This window comes from Oryx dammah, unplaced genomic scaffold (genome assembly GCF_014754425.2).
Source record: "Oryx dammah isolate SB20612 unplaced genomic scaffold, SCBI_Odam_1.1 HiC_scaffold_24, whole genome shotgun sequence".
In the NCBI taxonomy this organism is placed as follows: Eukaryota; Metazoa; Chordata; class Mammalia; order Artiodactyla; family Bovidae; genus Oryx; species Oryx dammah.
Window position 1 is genome coordinate 33,405,343 of NW_024070208.1, and position 18,568 is coordinate 33,423,910.

An 18,568-nucleotide genomic window follows, 5' to 3' on the forward strand; every position below is an offset into this window, starting at 1 on the left:
CAGGACTTCAACACCAATTTGAGGGGGGCCCAAACATTCAAGCCACAGGACCAGCATAGCACCAAAGGGATGGATATGACTTGGCCATATTTTCCATTTCAAGACCAGAGATAAGAAATAGTCCTTTCAACAGACTGTGGATTATCCACCCAGCAGCCCCTGGACATGAAAACTACAGCAATATTGTCTTCTGTGTCTAATAAAAACCTCGGTCTCAGCCAGTGATGGGCAATTTCAGAACATCTTTTGCCTCATGGAAACAGATCAACCAACTCAAATGCTGAAATGATGTGGTTTATGTTAAAAAAAGCTTTTATACCCAAATGAAATGTGATTTAATATTACAGATTCCTTGCTCTTGGATGGCAAGAATAGCTCACTGGTTTTTTTTTTAGAAAGTCCTCAACTATAGAAATTTCCTCATTACACTGAGCCTTTGAATCACACAAAAGAACATGCAACTCAGACTATACAGTGAATGGTCCCTCTACATGTCAAAGGTCAACCTCCTGATGAACTGGTGACCAGCCTAACTCACACACATCTGAATTGGGGTTACTGGAGCCAGTGAACACAGAGGGGTCACTGGAATATCTCTCTGGGGAGGGGTTTCAAAGGAGGGGGCTTTGTCAACCAGTCACCTGTCAGCTGATTCCATCCTTCCGCTGTCATTCTCCTCTAATTTAGAAGACTGTTCTCTGCAGTTGGCTGCTGTCCCTTTTATCTTCCTCTGCCCCAAATCCCCCAGATGAAATGGTTATTGGCCACACTCACCCTTAACCATAAGGAAAGAACATGAAGCAGGTATTTTAGGCACCAAGCCTTACTCAGTGATCATCATTATGGATAGTTTTCTTGCTTAATTAACCCATGCATATGGAATCTAGAAAGATGGTATGGATGAACCTATTTGCAGGGCAGCAAAGGAGATGCAGACGTAGAGAAGAGACTTCTGGACACAGTTGGGGAAGGAGAGGGTGGGACAAATTGAGAGGGTAACATGGAAACATACACTACCATATGTAAAATAGACAGCCAGTGGGAATTTGCTATATGATGCAGGGAGCTCAACCCAGTGCTCTGTGACAACCTAGAGGGGTGGGATGGGGTTGAGGGGTGGGTTTCAAGAGGGAGGGAGCATATGTATACTTATGTCTGATTCATGTAGATGTGTGGCAGTGGTCAGTACAATATTGTAAAGCAATTATCCTCCAATTAAAAAAAAATTCAAGAACAGAAAGAAATGATTGAAGTGTACAAAGTGTCTTTGCTGGGAAATGCTTGTTTTGGTACACAACGATCTTCTTGATTCATTCACTGCTCTGTAACTTCCTCTACCGCTTGGATTTGGGAAGGACCTGAAAAGTGTGTTATCTGTTTGTCCTGGTGCCTTACAGAAGGCAAAGCTGTGTTCAGGGACATACAAGTTGCCCCTCTAGGATACGTCCATCCTGCTCAGTACCTCAGAGGAGGTCCCAGACCCCAGAGCCTACATCAGTGGATTCACCAAGTAAAAATGGCAAGCAGGCGACCCTGATGACCTCACAGTAAACAGTTGCCTGGCATGTATCTAGACCTGGGAGACCCGAGTTCTGGCTCATTTGTGCAGAGTAAGTGAGGCAAAGACAGCAGCCCGATGAGCCACGCATGGGCCTGCCCCTATAAAACGTCAATGTGGGGCAAGAGCCAGAAGAAGCCTGCAACCCACAGCCCTCTCTTCCCATGCTTGGTTCTGACTAGAGACACCAGCGCCCTCGTGCAAATTCGGGGGGATGACCCAGAGCAAACCTTAGCAGACCCAGTGCATGCCCCCTGTGAACAGCTGCCTGGGCCCTGCGGTATGCTGCGGGCCTGGAAGTGGGGACAAAACAAGGCAGGCCTGGCGGGTAGAGTTGGGGAGCAGACTACAGCTGGGGTGCTGCCCTAGCACCAGGACTGCTGACCTGGACAAGCCTGGCCAGGGACGGTCAGCACCTACAAAGGGGTCCAAATGCAAAGAGAACAGGGAATGCAATGTCTTCCTTCATAGACATTCTGTGTCCCTTTCCACAAATCACATATTCTCTTATAAACCCTGAAACATTTCCCTGTAAAGCAAGTTTTACAGCTTCATTTGTAAACTGAGGGCGTTTGGAACCCAGGGCTTTCAAGTCCCCCCCGTAGACCCCATCCCATGGGATCTTAAGATCCAGTGTGTCAGGGCTGAAGGCTCCATGGCAAACACTAGACGGAGATAATATAAAAGATGAAACAAAATACAAATGAGCGTAAAGGTCTTCTATCTCAGCCTCTCAATGAAGAGATGCACAGTGAGAAACTCTGGTTAATTAATGATCTGGTTCATAGAGTGGTTAGATTTCTCTTTCACAGGTGACACTGTCAGCTATTCAAAGGATAATAATACCACTATCAAAATTGCAACCAATATAACCATGAATGACTCAAATCATCTCCCATTTCCCATGTCCGTGAACTGTACACCTGAGAACAGAATTCACTGTGGAAATGCAGACGCGCTGGGTAGGTCAGAGGAATTAAGTCAACAGTTTACGTAATTGTGAACACTTCAAATGCTTTTACTGTGGCCTGGACAGCCTCTTCCAGGGGCTCTGATGTGGTTTGTTTCCCACCAGATTCATTTTGACAGAAGCAGGCAACACCAGCCTGTCCTGCAGTTCATCCCCACCCAGAGACCCAGGACGCCAATGACAATTAGTGGTACTGACCTGTCCTTTCATGTCTGGAGCGATGGGAATGGTGGGCCAGATGGTCGAGTAGATGCCAAAAAACACCAGCCAGATGAGCATGCTTCCCCAGACGGCCAGGTGACTGAACTGCAGGAGGAAACAGACACTCAGGCAGGGTTGTCTGCAGGCCCAGGGGCCACCTGACTACCCCCTCCTACCCCCCACCCCCCTGCTGCAGGAGCCCTCGGTCCATGCCATTTTTCTTTATGGAAAGGTTTCTATGAGTCACTGGTCATTGGAGAGTTTGAGTTCTCATTTGCTTGTCTCAGTATTTAACGGTGAATTTAAGTAATTAGTGACCCCAAACCACCCAGAAGAGGAAAGTGCTTTTTGCACCACTGCTGATGGTCCCCCAGGCCCACCCCATGGTGCCAGCAGGCCCCCACCCGTCCCTTACTGGTGTGCATTCCAACCTGGATCTGAATAAACAAGGCCCCATTCATCTAGTAAGAGGGTGCTGGACAGACAAAACGACCAAGGTGGTTTTATTTATCATTTTGAGACTTCAATTGTTCTTTTCCAAAGAACTTATAAAGAAATCTGGCATGGACATATATCTTAAGAACACCACTCTGAGCAACTACTGGGTTGTGGATTTCTTCTCCTTTGTCCTCTTAATAGGATACTGTTTGACTTCCTCTATGATCTAATCCATCATGAGCCTCTGTCAGCTTTTAAACAATCTGACCACTGCTCAGCGCCTGCTCCCACTCCCAGGCTAAGCCATCATCCCCCTCACCTGGCTTCATTGTCTCTGTCTCAATTCTCTGCTTCCGTATTTACCTCCCACCCCTCTCTTAAGTAATCAGCCCAGAATTAGAAGCCTTTGTAAACAGCAAAGACAACCATGAAACATTGGCCATAACCATCAAGAGTTGGAGATAACTTAATGCCCCAAACTGGGGACTGATTAAATAAGTGATGGGATATTGATAAAACTCCATACTCTTTAATCATGAACTATGACTTTGCAGAAGCATATTTTAAAGCATGTAAAATACTGATATATTTTTAAGTGAAAAAAAAAAAGGCTACAATACTCTGTTCTGTAAAGCTTCATCTTATTAAAATAAATGCATAAAATCTGGAAGATAATACAGCAAATGTTAAAAGCAACTACCTCTTGGTGGTAAAATTATGGAAATTAAAAATTCACCTTTCTGTCCTGTATTTTCTTTGTGTGTGTGTGTGTGTGTGTGTATATATATATATATATATATATATTTTATAATGTGGATACATCTTTGAAATGAGCTGTTAATAGCTTAGAGCTGTATTAAGAGCCTAGCAAATGATTAGGGGACTTTGGATGGCAAATGTGCCTTGATAAAGATCAAACCACAATTTTTAGATACAAAAATTTAAACTACCATGGCTTGACATTGCTTACTGTTTTCCTGGGTTTTAAAAAGATACTATGCCACAAAAATATCTATACTGGATAGAGAAATATTAATAATTCTATAGAAAACTTACTTTGGTCCAAGCTGTTGTCTCCAAACCAGCTTTCAGACAAACAGTAACAACAACATACTGTGAAAGAAAGTGGAATTTGGGAAATGTGTTATCCTTGTATTTTCAGCCAGGAGAAACCCCACATCCTCCCCAGGGACAGTTTCTTCCCAGCAGCTGGACTTTGGAAGTGCCACCTTGGGAGCTAGTTTCCTGGGGGTAAGTTTTAGGAAACTTACAGGCAGATTTAAGAAAAGCCCTCACTTTAGTGATTGTCTTCTCACAAGTAATAGTTACTCCCCCCTTTTCTTTAGCTTGGACAATTAGGGAGAAATCACCTTCTCTCAAAGTAGGGTTTTTTTTTTTTTCGTTGCTTGTTTTGATTTTTCACAAGTAGGTGTGAAATGTTCATGTAAAGATTGAGGGAAGTCCATTGATCCCTTGTCCTGAAATCTGAACTTTACATAAGTGAGTAAGTGAAGTCGCTCAGTCGTGTCTGACTCTTTGCGACCCCGTGGACTGTAGCCTACCAGGCTCCTCCATCCATGGGATCCTCCAGGCCAGAATACTGGAGTGGGTTGCCATTTCCTTCTCTAGGGGATCTTCTCGACCCAGGGATCAAATCCAGGTCTCCCACATTGTGGGCAGAAGCTTTATCCTCTGAGCCACCAGGGAACTTTGCATAAACTTCACTAAAATACAAGGTAAGCATTTTACAACCATTTTGAGCTTGTTGTTGTTGTGCAGTTGCTAAGTCGTGTCTGACTCTTTACGACCCCATGGACTGCAGCATGCCAGGCTTCCCTGTCCTCCACTATCTCCTGGAGTTGTCTCAGATTCATGTCTATTGAATTGGTGAGGCCATCCAACCATCTCATCCTCTGAAATCCCCTTCTCCTCCTGCCCTCAATCTTTCCCAGAATCAGGATCTTTTCTAATGAGTCGGCTCTTCTTATCATGTGGCCAAAGTGTTGGAGTTTCAGCTTCAGCATCAGCCCTTCCAATGAATATTCAGGGTTGATTTCCTTTAGGATTGACTGGTTTGATCTCCTTGCAGTCCAAGGGACTCTCAAGAGTCTTCTCCAGCACCACAGTTCGAAGGCATCAATTCTTTGGTGCTCAGCCTTCTTTATGGTCCAACTCTCACATCTGTACATGACTATTAGAAAAACCATGACTTTGACTATACAGACCTTTGTTGGCAAAGTGATGTCTCTGCTTTTTAATATGTTGTCTAGGTTTATCATAGCTTTCCTTCAAGGGGCAAGCATCTTTTAATTTCAAGGCCGCAGTCTTTAAGGAATCTATAATATATACTTCAGAAATTTGAAATAATAATGACAAAGACTTTATATAAAGGGAGAGAAAGGTAGAACCCATCCACACGCCATTTAAGAAAGATTCAATAAACAGGTAAACTTACAGTATAAACGATATTCCCAACAAACAAGTAGTCTGTGGCATGACCATTGGCCGACACAGTATCTGAAAAACAAAGAAGTTACAATTAACCTGTAGAGTCCTGCAGTCTGTTTTACTCAGAATGTAAAAAGAGATATTTACATTTGTCACGTCCTCTGTGGTTCTAATGCCTCCTCTTTCTAACTCTGAATTTCTTCATCTTATATTTTCTCCAAATGAAGCAAACACACAGTCAGGTTTCCAACCAACCAACCAACCAACCAACCACTTTTCATACAGATTAAAATTTCTCTTTGTCTATTGGAAGAAAACCATATTAATCTATCTCTGGTTTTCCCTGGTGGCTCAGTGGTAAAGAATCCTTCTGCCAGTGCAGAAAATGTGGGTTCAATCCCTGGGTCAGGAAGAGCCCCTGAAGACAGAAACGGCCACCCACTCCAGTATTCTTGCCTGGAGAATCTCATGGACAGAGAGGCCTACAGTCCATGGAATCGGTCACAAAGGGTCAGACATGACTAAATGACTAAATGATCAAAAACTCTATCTCTGTAGGTGCTAGTATTACACAATCTCTGCGTGTTCATTTACCACTTGTCTTTAATTTTTGCTAAATTGGCACTGGAGGCCAATAGCAGAGATAACCATGTGATACAAAATGAGCCCATGACGACTGCACTCAGAATTCTGGAGGGCTTTCACTACTCATGTTCTCCATCAACTTCTATGTGAACTACTGGGACCTGTAAATGCAAACATCCAACGCGAGATGCCTAGACAATACAACTAGGATGTGAAGCCTTAATTTTGAAGGATGACTATGACAACGTACATAGTGATCACTAAGACAGAAGTGAAGGGAAAGTCCCTCAGTCGTGTCTGACTCTTTGTGACCCCATGGACTATACACTCCATGGAATTCTCCAGGCCAGAATACTGGAGTGGGTAGCCCTTCCCTTCTCTGGGGGATCTTCCCAACCTAGGAATCAAACCCAGATTGCCTGCATTGCAGGCGGATTCTTTACCAGCTGAGCCACAAGAGAATTATCTAGTTCAGGTCAGCTAGCCTGCTGTGAAAAGTCTGGTTTTTACCTTGAGGGTTGAAAACTTGTTTTAAAATCAGAAATGGTTTATTTTAGTGACACCGCCAATCTCCTTTTCTTTCTTTATACCTAAATTAGAACTGTGGCATATAGGCCAAGTACATAGGGATTTTTGAGTTCAAATTTCCAACCCAGTAGCTGATGTACACGTACATTAGGGCTCATCAATATACCCATCTGTTTGTTGAAGAATCTGACTCACGAAAGAATCAAGATCTATTTAGTTCGTCAAACACCATAATGACGAAGTACATCACAGGTAAAATAGGATCGTCATGGGACCCTGGATCCAGCCACAGGGTGTTCCCTTTCTCCTGATTCCAGGTAAGAAAATTGGTGGACAAGGACAGATGAATCCTCAAAGAGACGTCACGGGCTGTGTTAGCTACAGATCTAAACTGAGAGTTTCCGAACTACCTCCTGTTCGTTTTAGCTCAAGGTGGATTTCTTATCCTTAGTCTAGCCCTCTGAGTTCACAAATGAAGAAAAGACTTTTGATTGAGATGAGCAGTGATCTGAGGGCCCTGAGTTCTACCTAAATGAAACCCTGATGGAGTCTGGAGAGAACGCTCATCAGACGGAAGACTTAGAAGGGCTGGGAGGCTAAGCTGAAAACCAGGTTCACAATTATGGTTTGACAACTTCTGAATTTCCTTTCGACAGTAATATTACAAAGGCTGGTTGTAATTAAACATACAAAGCATTTGTCTACATATGGAGGACTTAGAATGTGTTTCCTACTTCAAGAATATTCACTTAATGAACAGAAAACTGTTTGTTAATTCTACATTGAAAATAGAAATTATGTTACTAAGCATAAGATGGGCTCTGTTCTAAGCACTTTACCTCCATGAGTATGCTTACTAATATATGTAATACTAATAGATGACTATTAGCATTACTAATACGCAACACTAAAATACCTAATACTTCTTTGATGTTCCAGCAATGCTATGAAATGGTATTATGACCTGCATGTTTCAGATGAGAAAACTTGGGCAGCAAAGAGAAGCTAAATGACATGTGAGGCCACACTCTGAGTGAGAAACTGTGAACTCTGGAAATAAGACATTGTTTTCACTAACTGAGAGAGAGAAATGGACCCCAAGGTGGTACAGAATCTCTGTCACGTAAATCTCACTTTTATTTCCACCTTATTTCTCTCCTAGAAAGTTCCTTCCCATTAGGTATTGGTATTTCAAAAGACTTCTTCTTAATCTAGTGATTTTCCCCTTGAAGTTGTCTTCTTTTATTCTTTGGGGTCCATTTCTCTCACTCAGTTGGGGGGTGCTGTCCCGGTGACGGTGGGGTGTTTGGCAGCATGCCTGGTCTCTATCTGTAAGATGAGAAAAGCACCGACCCCCTGGTTGTGAGCCAGTAGTATCCACCACCAAGTTGTGACACCAAAAAGTGCCTCCGGACACTGCCAATGTCCCTTGGGGAAAATTCCCCATATTGAGAATCAATGTTAGAGGAAAGAAAACAGAGGAGCTAGAATAAATACAGAGAATACACCCTGAAATAAGAGTGGCAAATGAAGGGAACACCCCTCGTCTGTAGTCAGGCCAAGGAACAGAGTGTGTTGGGACCTCACAGTTCACACCATCAGCAGAGAAGCAAGGTGAGGCCTTGGTACAAACAGATGGAACTGCCATTGCTTGATGGCCTTTAAAGGGGCAAACCCTGTGATCACCTCCAGGATAGAGAGCTCACTGATGGAGAGAGGATCTCCATGGAGACCCTTAAGACCATGGACCACCATGCTGGGAATTTGGCACAAACAGAAGAAACAGGTAGTGAAATCCAGGGACCTCTTCTAGAATTTTACAAGGCATGTATTTCTACCTTGCCATGACAGTACAATGCTACTGGCATTAAATAACTTGCTGGTACCCGAGTTCATTTGAATACACTTGGATGGTAGCACTGTGTCGATGGACGTGAGTTTGAGTGAACTCCGGGAGTTCGTGATGGACAGGGAGGCCTGGCGTGCTGCAGTTCATGGGGTTGCAAAGAGTCGGACACGACTGAGCGACTGAACTGAACTAAACTGAAGATTAGTGAAGCCAAGATAACCCTACTATTCCAACTAATCATTTTCCAAGGATAACTCAACACTACATTTTAAGTTTCTGCTTAGGAAAGAGCATCTCCCAGCCCAATCAAAACTAATACCATCTGGGAATAATTCATTCCTTGAAGGAGAAATTCCAAACTAACTTGTGATTCTGAACATACCAACAAAGACAGCATCCACTAAACAACTCACAAGTCACTGCTTGGCCTGCCCTGTTGGGGAAATTCCCACAGAATAGCATGTTCTCTTAAAGGTTAAATTTTGACTGCTTTAGAGGGAAATACCTATGGGCATCAGTTCTTGTTAAAAATTTGCCAGTAGCATCCTCCTAAAGAAAAGACACTAAGTCTTAAACAATCATTGGTGGATGAACACATTCATAAGCTACAGCTTGCTTATAATTCAAGGCTGGAAAAGTCCATTTGAACTGTCCATTTTATTATTTCTGTAGCACGTTACTCACAAATTATTTCTTCCTATTTTGCTTAACTTTAACAGTACTGTTATAATCCACCACTCTACTCAGAAAAACAACTTTCCTGTAGCTTAGCTGTTTTCATTTTAGCAGGGTATTTAAAACTCAAGTGACCTTTTTTTTATAGGAGATAAAGAACCCCCAAATCAAAGTAAGTCATTGGGTTCCCAAGCCAGCCTTTAGAACATATTTATCCACTATCTATATAAGCAATGATAAGATTACTGCAGATGAAGCAGCACAGGGGGGCACAGATGGATATAGGGAGCAAAGGGGCAGAGAGAGGGGAAAGGACAGTTCAGGCACAAAAGGAAATCCGTCTGCCTACAGACATGGGGGTGTATGCCTGCACTGCATCAGACGGTGACGTCAGCTGGAGCCAGGCCGTTCCAGGTTCTGAGAAGGTCCCAGTAAGAGAAACCCATCCAACGCACAGGTGGAGAGAGGTGATCTCAACACACCTTTATCCACCAGCAGGACGTTGAGCATCTCCTAGCAGAAACCATCACTAGCACACAAAGGTCCAGCAGGCCTAGGCCGGGATGGGGGAGGGAGAGGGAGGGAGAAAGGGAGCGAGGGGGATGGGAGCGAGCGGGAGCAAGGGAAGAGGAGGGAAGTGGGTTGCTTGCTGCGTCAGCACTCTCCCGCAGCATCTCCCTGGACCATGTGAGATCAGCCAGGAGATTGAGATTGAGGATCAGCTCCCCCCAGAGGAGGGCTGAAATGAGGGGGGGGCCAGTGTGTGCTCCCTGTCCCCGCGATCCAGGGAAAGAGGTCCGCAAGGTAAAAGAAGCTGTAAGAGTGGGAAAGATGCTTGTCTCACTTGTTGATCACATATAGAATGACTTGGTGGGGCTTCACATGGGGTAAAATCTGATACGATGATGGGATGACCATGTGCATCAAAGGTGGTATTACGGGAGCCTGAAGCTCTGTCCTGAGAGCCACTCATTCTCCTCCAGGCAGAAATGATGCCATGGCTTTAGGACCACAGACCCTCAGCAGCCGCCCTGCCTGTTGGTCCAGACTTAGTTAATCTGGAAAGTCGGGTTGGAGTCAGGGACTGGCATGATGTAGGAATAGCCAAATGAGGTTGACAAACCCAGACACTAAACCAACTGGGGTGAACAATGACGACAAACCCACGTGGACCCTCCAGTGACTAGTGACAGCCCCAAACACTGCATGCAAAACGCTCTCCAAAAATGTGTGGGGAAAGTCCGTCTTGTTTTCTAAACAGGCAGAATGACTGGGGAACTTACCTCAGAGGCTTCCAAGGGGCTAGGCTGATGACATCTTATAAAGATGCCATTTCAATGAAATGCTCGTTAAACACATTACATTATGACCCGGCTAAACCACAAAAACGTATTCAGAGAGGGCTTTGACGAAAAGCAAAATCTGAAGCCTAAGTTACAGTGTAGTCCTGTGCAGCCAGAGAAGACAGGGCTCAATAATCAAAAAAACAGATGGGGTGAATGCATAAATGTGTTTTTGGTGTAGTAAGAACCTGTGGAAGCCTGGATTCAAAATCACAGCATTGCACACACATCTGACTCCAGAGGAAGAATTAGGGAGATGGCACCATTTCCTCAACAGACACCAGGGCACCTGTCAAGAATTTTGGCTGAAGAGCAGATGCCAAGTCCCTCCTGTTCTCTTTCTTCTGACCTTTTGCTTCAGCAGCACCAATTCAGTGTGTGTGTTAGTTGATCAGACGTGTCCAACTCTTTGCAGCCCGCCAGGCTCCTCTGTCCATGGGATTTCCCAGGCAAGAATATTGGAATGGATTGCCATTCCCTTATCCAGGAGATCTTCCCAACCCAGAGATCAAACCTGCGTCTCCTGCATTGCAAGTGGATCTTTTAGCATCTGAGCCTCGAACCTTCAGTAGCACCAATTCAGAGCAGCCCTTGTTCCAGCATATTAATAGGCTCTCCTCTCCCCATCTCACTCTTGGGGCCTCTTAAGATGGCAGAGGCTCAGAGGTACAATGCCAACCAGCTACTCCTGGATGAATATCAAGAGTGAAAATGTCTTCCAAATGCAGAGAACTCACTTACAAATGCACTTAGAACTCATCCTGCTCAAATGTCTGCACTGTCTGTATGACAACTGAAATGATTCTTTTTGCTTCTGATGCTGTGTATTCATAAGAGAAGATTCATTTTTCCCTTCTCTGTAAAGAGTGCCATACCTTATTGCAAGGCGTTTCTAAAAGGTAGAGTTTATACAAGTGTTAGTGATTATAATTACATTGAGAACCAGCGCTGGGTTAAGTTCCTGGTTATATAAGCCTTTTTCTGGATTTTCTCCTCTGTATTGACATTTCTGCTGGATAAAGTTAAGGATATGAAACTCAGATTTCAACTTTTCTCTTTTTTCATTCTTATTTGCTAAAAATAGATTTTAAAAAGGAAGTGAAAATGATGGAAAGTAAACTCGACTGCCTGTTGATGTCAAACAGCCATCTTGTAGGCACAGGCTCATTTCTGACACCCAGGAGCAGAGTCTAGGGACAGTCTGAGGCCCTTCCTACCTAGGCGGGCCCTGTGACTAGTTCTTGCCAATCAGAAGTGGATCCTGTCCTGCCAGAGAAGGTTAAGAGCCATCAGTCTTCCTGGCCCTCTCCTGTCCCTGTGTGAGGCCAAGGGTGAACTTGGGGGCCATGAACAGATGAAGCACCACTATGGAGATGAATCCAGGGCTTGTTTTAACCAGATGTCAGAAGAGAAATAGACATGGATGTGATGGTCATGAAGGACAAAGTTTATACTCAAGGACCCCTAAAAACAGGACACACAGGATGTCAGGCTGGGCCACATGGGGAAACAGCAGGGTCAGGCAGGAGGGGGGAGGAGAAAACATGACCCAGAGCTTTTATTTGGGCTTTCCCAGGATAAAATGGACAAGGCAGGGTAGGTACACTGTGTAAGCTCAGGGCTGGATAGTGTGAACAATTTCAACAGCCTCTGGGTTCAAGGTTGATCCCTAGCTATGTGATACCTGGTCCAGGGTGACTTAGGGTAGAGAACATTAGTCTGGTGTGAGACAGTAAGATACAGAGATGTCTGGGCCCCCCAGAACTGTTGGCTGGATATCAAAGGCAAGCTTGCAGGGGAGCTGTCTGCTCTAAGAATCAGCCAACCCTGGGAACACAGTCTCTCCAGGAACAGTTCAGTTCAGTTGCTCAGTTGTGTCCAGCTCTTTGCGACCCCATGGACTACAGCACACCAGGCTTCCCTGTCCACCACCAACTCCTGAAGCTTGCTCAAACTCATGTCCATTGAGTTGGTAATGCCATCCAACCATCTCATCCTCTGTCATCACCTTCTCCTGCCTTCAATCTTTCCCAGCATCAGGGTCTTTTCCAAGGAGTCAGTTCTTTGCATCAGGTGGCCAAAGTATTAGAGTTACAGCTTCAGCATCAGTCCTTCCAATGAATATTCAGGACTGATGTCCTTTCAGACTGACTGGTTTGATCTCCTTGCAGTCCAAGGGACTCTCAAGAGTTTTCTCCAACACCACAGTTCAAAAGCACCAATTCTTCGGGACTCAGCTTTCTTTATAGTCCAACTCTCACATCCATACATGACTACTGGAAAAACCATAGCTTTGACTAGATGGACCTTTGTTAGCAAAGTAATATCTCTGCTTTTTAATATGCTGTCTAGGTTGGTCATAGCTTTTCTTCCAAGGATCAAGTGTCTTAATTTCATGGCTGCAGTTACCATCTGCAGTGATTTTGGAGCCCAAGAAAATAAAGTCTGTCACTGTTCCCATTGTTTCCCCATCTATTTGCCATGAAGTGATGGGACTGGATGCCATGATCTTCATTTTTTGAAAGTTGAGTTTTAAGCCAGCTTTTTTACTCTCCTCTTTCACTTTCATCAAGATGCTCTTTAGTTTTTCTTCACTTTCTGCCATAAGGGTGGTGTCATCTGCATATTTGAAGTTATTGATATTTCTCCCAGCTATCTTGATTCCAGCTTGTGCTTCACCCAGCCCAGCATTTCTCATGGTGTACTCTGCATATAAGTTAAATAAGGAGGGTGACAATATACAGTCTTGATGTACTCCTTTCCCAATTTGGAACCAGTCTGTTGTTCCATGTCCAGTTCTCACTGTTGTTTCTTGACCTGCATATATATTTCCTAGGAGGCAGGTCAGGTAGTCTGGTATTCCCATCTCTTTCAGAATTTTCCATAGTTTGTTATGATCTACACAGTCAAAGGCTTTGGTGCAGTCAATAAAGCAGATGCTTTTCTGGTATTCTCCTGCTTTTTCAATGATCCAATGGATGTTGGCAATTTGATCTCTGGTTCCTCTGCCTTTTCTAAATCCATCTTGAACATCTGGGAGTTCATGGTTTACATACTGTTGAAGCCTGACTTGGAGAATTTTGAGCATTACTTTGCTAGCGTGTGAGATGAGTGCAATTGTGTGGTAGTTTGAACACTATTTGTCACTGCCTTTCTTTGGGATTGGAATGAAAACTGACCTTTTCCAGGATCTAGGTGCCTCATACCAGGGCATCACAAATGCAGAAAATAGAAAACAGTGCCAATACACCATGTACAATATACTATTCCATTTGATGATGACATGAGGCAGAATAAGCCTTTATTGGGCTAAGCCCTTGATATTTGGGGGTTGTTTGTTGCAGCAGCTGTTCCTACCCTAATACACCTTGATTCAACTTCTCGACAGAGTTCTGAAGGTGAAATCTGGGAACGCCAGCTCATACTTTTTACAGCATTACATCAAACCCAACTGTGTACAATACATGTGACACTGTCAGGTTACAGAAGTTGTCAACAGTGCAAAACAGAAATGGCTAATGACTCATACTTTGGGACAGGGAAGAAGTCCAAGGTGTACAGTTTATTATTATCTTCTTGAGAAAATATTGGCTTCCCAGGCGGCTCAGTGGTAAAGAATCTGCCTGCCCTACAGGAGGTCCAGGTTTGATCCCTGGGTTGGGAAGGTCCACTGGAGGAGGGCACGGCAACCCACTCCAATATTCTTGCCTGGAGAATCCCCATAGACAGAGGAGCTTGGCAGGCTACAGTCCACGGGGTCACACAGAGTCGGACACGACTAAAGCAATGAGGCACACACGCATGCACAGTCAGAGAGACCAGGGAAGTTTTCATTAATGCAATATTGGATCCTTCCAGTTCTGCCCCCTTAGTAGCCCTCTAATCCGTGCACCTCTCTGCCTCTGTCACTACACAGCCTAAGCAACAGCCAACCAGCTGGACGCCAAAAATCGTTCTGGCCAGTGTAGTCACCTTGAAATTCATCAGCTAAACGGCTCTCTGCTTATAACCCATCAGTGGCTCCCACTGAACTTATATTCAAAAGGCTCACTAGTCCCCAAGACTGGGAAAGGTCTGATCTCTCGGTCCCCATCCTTTACCACCCCTAGGCAATCGATCTCACAGCCTCGCTCCTCAGTCTTCCACCCACACATGTCTTCTCTGACTCTGAATCACAGCCTCTTACCTATGCTATCCCCATAGCCTGAAACCTTTCCATCCCTACTCTTCCCAGCTCTCTCCTCCCATGCATCCTTTGACTATGTAACACATCCTCAAGGGGGCAGTCCTCAAACCAGTGACCAGATCCGTGGTCCTTGGAACGCACACCATTTGACCTTGATTGTCCTCTCATTACACTTTCTGTTCAGTCCTGCTTTGTCCCGTGTGAGCTCCAAGAGGGCAGGGAATCTGCCTACTGCTACTTGTACTACATCTGCCAAAAGGGACCTGGCACAAAGGACACAAAATGAATAAGTAATTGATTTTAAGAAGATGCAATCTCAGAGAACAAGGGCAATCTAACCCCGGTTTAGCTTAATGTGAAACTTACGTGACATAAAAATAACCAAGTTTATAGTATCAGGTATACGGTCATAAATAATTCAAGCTAAAATGACCCAGTACTGCCACAGTCCACGGGGTCACACAGAGTCGGACACGACTAAAGCAATGAGGCACACACGCATGCACAGTCAGAGAGACTGTGCCCTACATCTCATTTTATACAGGTATACTATCATTTCAGTTTATAAAACGTGTCTCATCTCACAGCAGCACATTTATTAGGAAACATAATGTAGCCTTCTCCAAAAATGTTCAGAGATCCTGCTGCTTAATTAGGGTCAATACAATAAGTATCTACATCACATTTCTTCTGGAAAGAAATGGGGATGGTTTCCAGAGTGTAGGCAGGGAGGAATCAAGAATAAATCTTTTGGGGGGGCATTTTTCTCTGGTGCTAAGTATACTCCTATCCCTTCCCTCTTAAACTCCATCAAGAAAAACAAAATCTGAAAATTTCCATTTTAAAAAATCAAAATGGATTTGCCAATAACCACATTCCACTTCAAGGAGGGTTGCTCAAATATGCATACTGGATACACCACTTGGAAATCTAAGAGTGGCCCAACACCAAAGTCTTGGTGAATTTCAGTCCCTGCAAAGGTGACATCTCTGGTTTTAACCTAGAATCACGTTTAAGTTTGAAGGCTGGGAGCTGCAGACTGGCCATGGCCATGAGCGTAAGGTTGTGATGGTTGGAGGAAATCAGATTTACTACAGAATTGCTGGAGTGGAAAAATGTATTTCGAAACTTGAAATGAATCATCACAAACTCCATCAGCCGAGCACTGCTTTGAAAATTCTATCCAAAACCACAAAGAAATAAGCAAAGCAAAATTCTTGGACGCTTCTTAAGGAATGATGACGGGCTAGCACCTCTCAGAAATGTTTCTGCCAACAATGATGCCGGAGGTGTCCAGCTCTATCTGTACCTGAGCCTCTATGCTGGGGGTGACCAGCACTGTCTGTACCTAAGCCTCTCTAGAGGGAGCCTGGAGAAAATTTCCTGGTAATTTCCACCACATTGACGATGCAGCCCACAGAGCATGAAACACTGCAACCAAGCTGCTCTGTGGATCTCAGCCCCAAGTTGAGCAAAGGTCCTCAGGGCTGAGTAAAGCCCGCGGCTGACAGACAGCTTCCGGCAGGACTTGGGGCTAGAGCGGGGGTGGGGGGCCCAAGGCACTGTTCTGTGAGATCAGGGTCCCCGTGGTTTGAAGATGCCCTCGTTTGTCTCAGATTGGTGCCATTTTCCAACACTTCTTTGGGAGCAGGGTGAATGCCTCCTAAGGAGTGGTTCAAAGTGTTAACAGGAGCTCATTGTTATTTAGGGCAATCAGCCCATGAACAAGTAATCAAATCAGCTGCCACATCCTGGTTCTTCTCAGACTTGCAAGCTTTTTGATTTCCTCCTCTGACTTCCTTCCCTCCACTAAAAAACTTAACACACAAAGACCCGTGCTCTTGCCAGACCTGATGCACTTCTCTGCACGCTGTCTTGTCTTCCTCAGAGGCAAGTCCGGGGTGTAACTCTCACACCCCAAACCGCTCCCTGAAAAAGGTCCCCATCTGAGTTTTAGTGATCTGACCCTCAACCTAACACCTCTATGCTACTGCCCTCTCGACTAGGGTGCTGCTGCAGATGCAGAGGGGATGCTGGAAATGTGTGCAGTCATGTTTTGATTCACAGCTGCACAAGGACGGGGGCGAGGGCGGGAAGGAGGGGAGGAAGGCGGTGGGGAGGGGGTTCACTGTCCACGGCCAGGGAAGCTCAGGGTCTGGAAGTGCTCACCAAAGGCTGAACAAGCCCCCGAGACCAGCCCTGCACCTCCTCGGAGCCAGTACCCGAGGACCCGCCCAGGCAGCACGAGCCCTGCGTGCTTGCGCTCCCTGTCAGGAATGCTCTTTCTCCCCTACTTTCCCTACACCTCCCCTGCCCCACCTGCTCACTCCCTGCTCCTTCTTTAAGAACATATGTACTACTTACTTCCTTGGAGAAGATGCTTCCTTGACCCACTAGACTAGGTTATATCCCGATATTACAAGCTCCCCAGCAGCCTGTAGAACACAGCACACTGGCCATTAAGCAATTACGCATAATTCCTGATCATCTAACATCTTCTACCTGATCATCAGCTGACTTCACAGAAGCCCCCAGAGGGCAAGACAAGCTGAGTTTTTTAGTGTCCACCACGCCCTTGGCACCTGGCACATCGCTGGTCTGCTATGATTCTGCTGAAGGACTTCTTCTCAAAACAAGTTCTCCCCTTGCTAAACACATCCCTAGTCCCAGGGTTAACCCTCCTTAAGCTCCTTGGAACAGCTGGAAACCTAACCAGGACTCCTGCTATCAGTTTTCCTTCTCCTATCGGCCTTACAAGATATGATGGTTTTAACTTCCCAAAATTGCTCTGCTTGCAACACTCAGCTTAATCTAAATGCTACTGACTGTTTAATGCTTCCAAATGGAGTCTTGGCTTCTTAACATTGCATTCCAAGCTCTCTGCAGGCCAGCTTTCACCCACCTTCTCCAATTCTTCTGCCTTCCTCCCTGTAAGGAATGAACTTCTCAAGCTCTCTGCAGCTGTCCTGAATCACCCCCTTCATTCAGCTCTTCCCTCCAACCCTCGCATCTTGCTCTGCCTGGACTTCCAGGCTAAGCCTACACATTATCCCCTCCAACAAGCCATGAGTCATCCTAAATGAAAGACATCTCTCTCAGCCCCCTGTAATCTGAGAGCGCTTCCTCTGGATTTTACTTCAGAGTTACTTTCTGCCTGTACTAGAATTATCCACGTCCCTTACCAGACTTCAAATGTTTTGACGGGAAGACCCACATTGCCACGTTTACCCACCACCCTTAGACTATCACAGGGCCTTGGACATAAATATCACATCAGAGAATAAGGCTGAGGGACATTGTAATCATGTTTGTACTAATAGTGAGAATTTAGTAACGATTCCTACAATATTCATTCCATTTGTTAGAGCACATCAACTAGTGACCAAGAACACTAACAGCCTTCTGTTGTTCTTTGCCAAATAAACTTCACACTTGCTATTCATTTCACCTTCAACAGTTTCAGTCAAAAGGTTACTGTTTATAATATAACCAAAAGAAAACCTCTATGCAGAAGTCTTAATAAATATGAAATAATGATGCTAACCATGATGGCGATTAAAAAAATCAAAAAAAGTCATCCTTTTGGTTGCTAGGCAAATTGCTAATCTGAATGAAGCATATAAGGTGAAAGTCACTCAGTTGTGTCTGATTCTTTGCGACCCCATGGACTATACAGTCCATGGAATTCTCCAGGCCAGAATACTGGAGTGGGTAGCCTTTCCCTTCTCCAGGGGATCTTCCCAACCCAGGAATTGAACTGGGGTCTCCTGCATTGCAGGGGGATTCT

At 44.8% G+C, this 18,568-nt stretch overlaps 1 protein-coding gene across 1 annotated transcript in view; it reads right to left on the reverse strand.

The window, feature by feature from the left end:
* LOC120882942 (phospholipid-transporting ATPase IB) overlaps positions 1 to 18,568 on the reverse strand; it is a 401,559-nt gene that overhangs the window by 115,143 nt on the left and 267,848 nt on the right. Inside the window, exons 30-32 of the mRNA XM_040266775.1 lie at positions 5,623 to 5,684; positions 4,224 to 4,280; positions 2,727 to 2,834 (exon numbers count right to left, since the gene is read on the reverse strand). Coding sequence (XP_040122709.1) covers positions 2,727 to 2,834; positions 4,224 to 4,280; positions 5,623 to 5,684 — 227 coding nt within the window. The remainder of the gene's footprint in view (positions 1 to 2,726; positions 2,835 to 4,223; positions 4,281 to 5,622; positions 5,685 to 18,568) is intronic.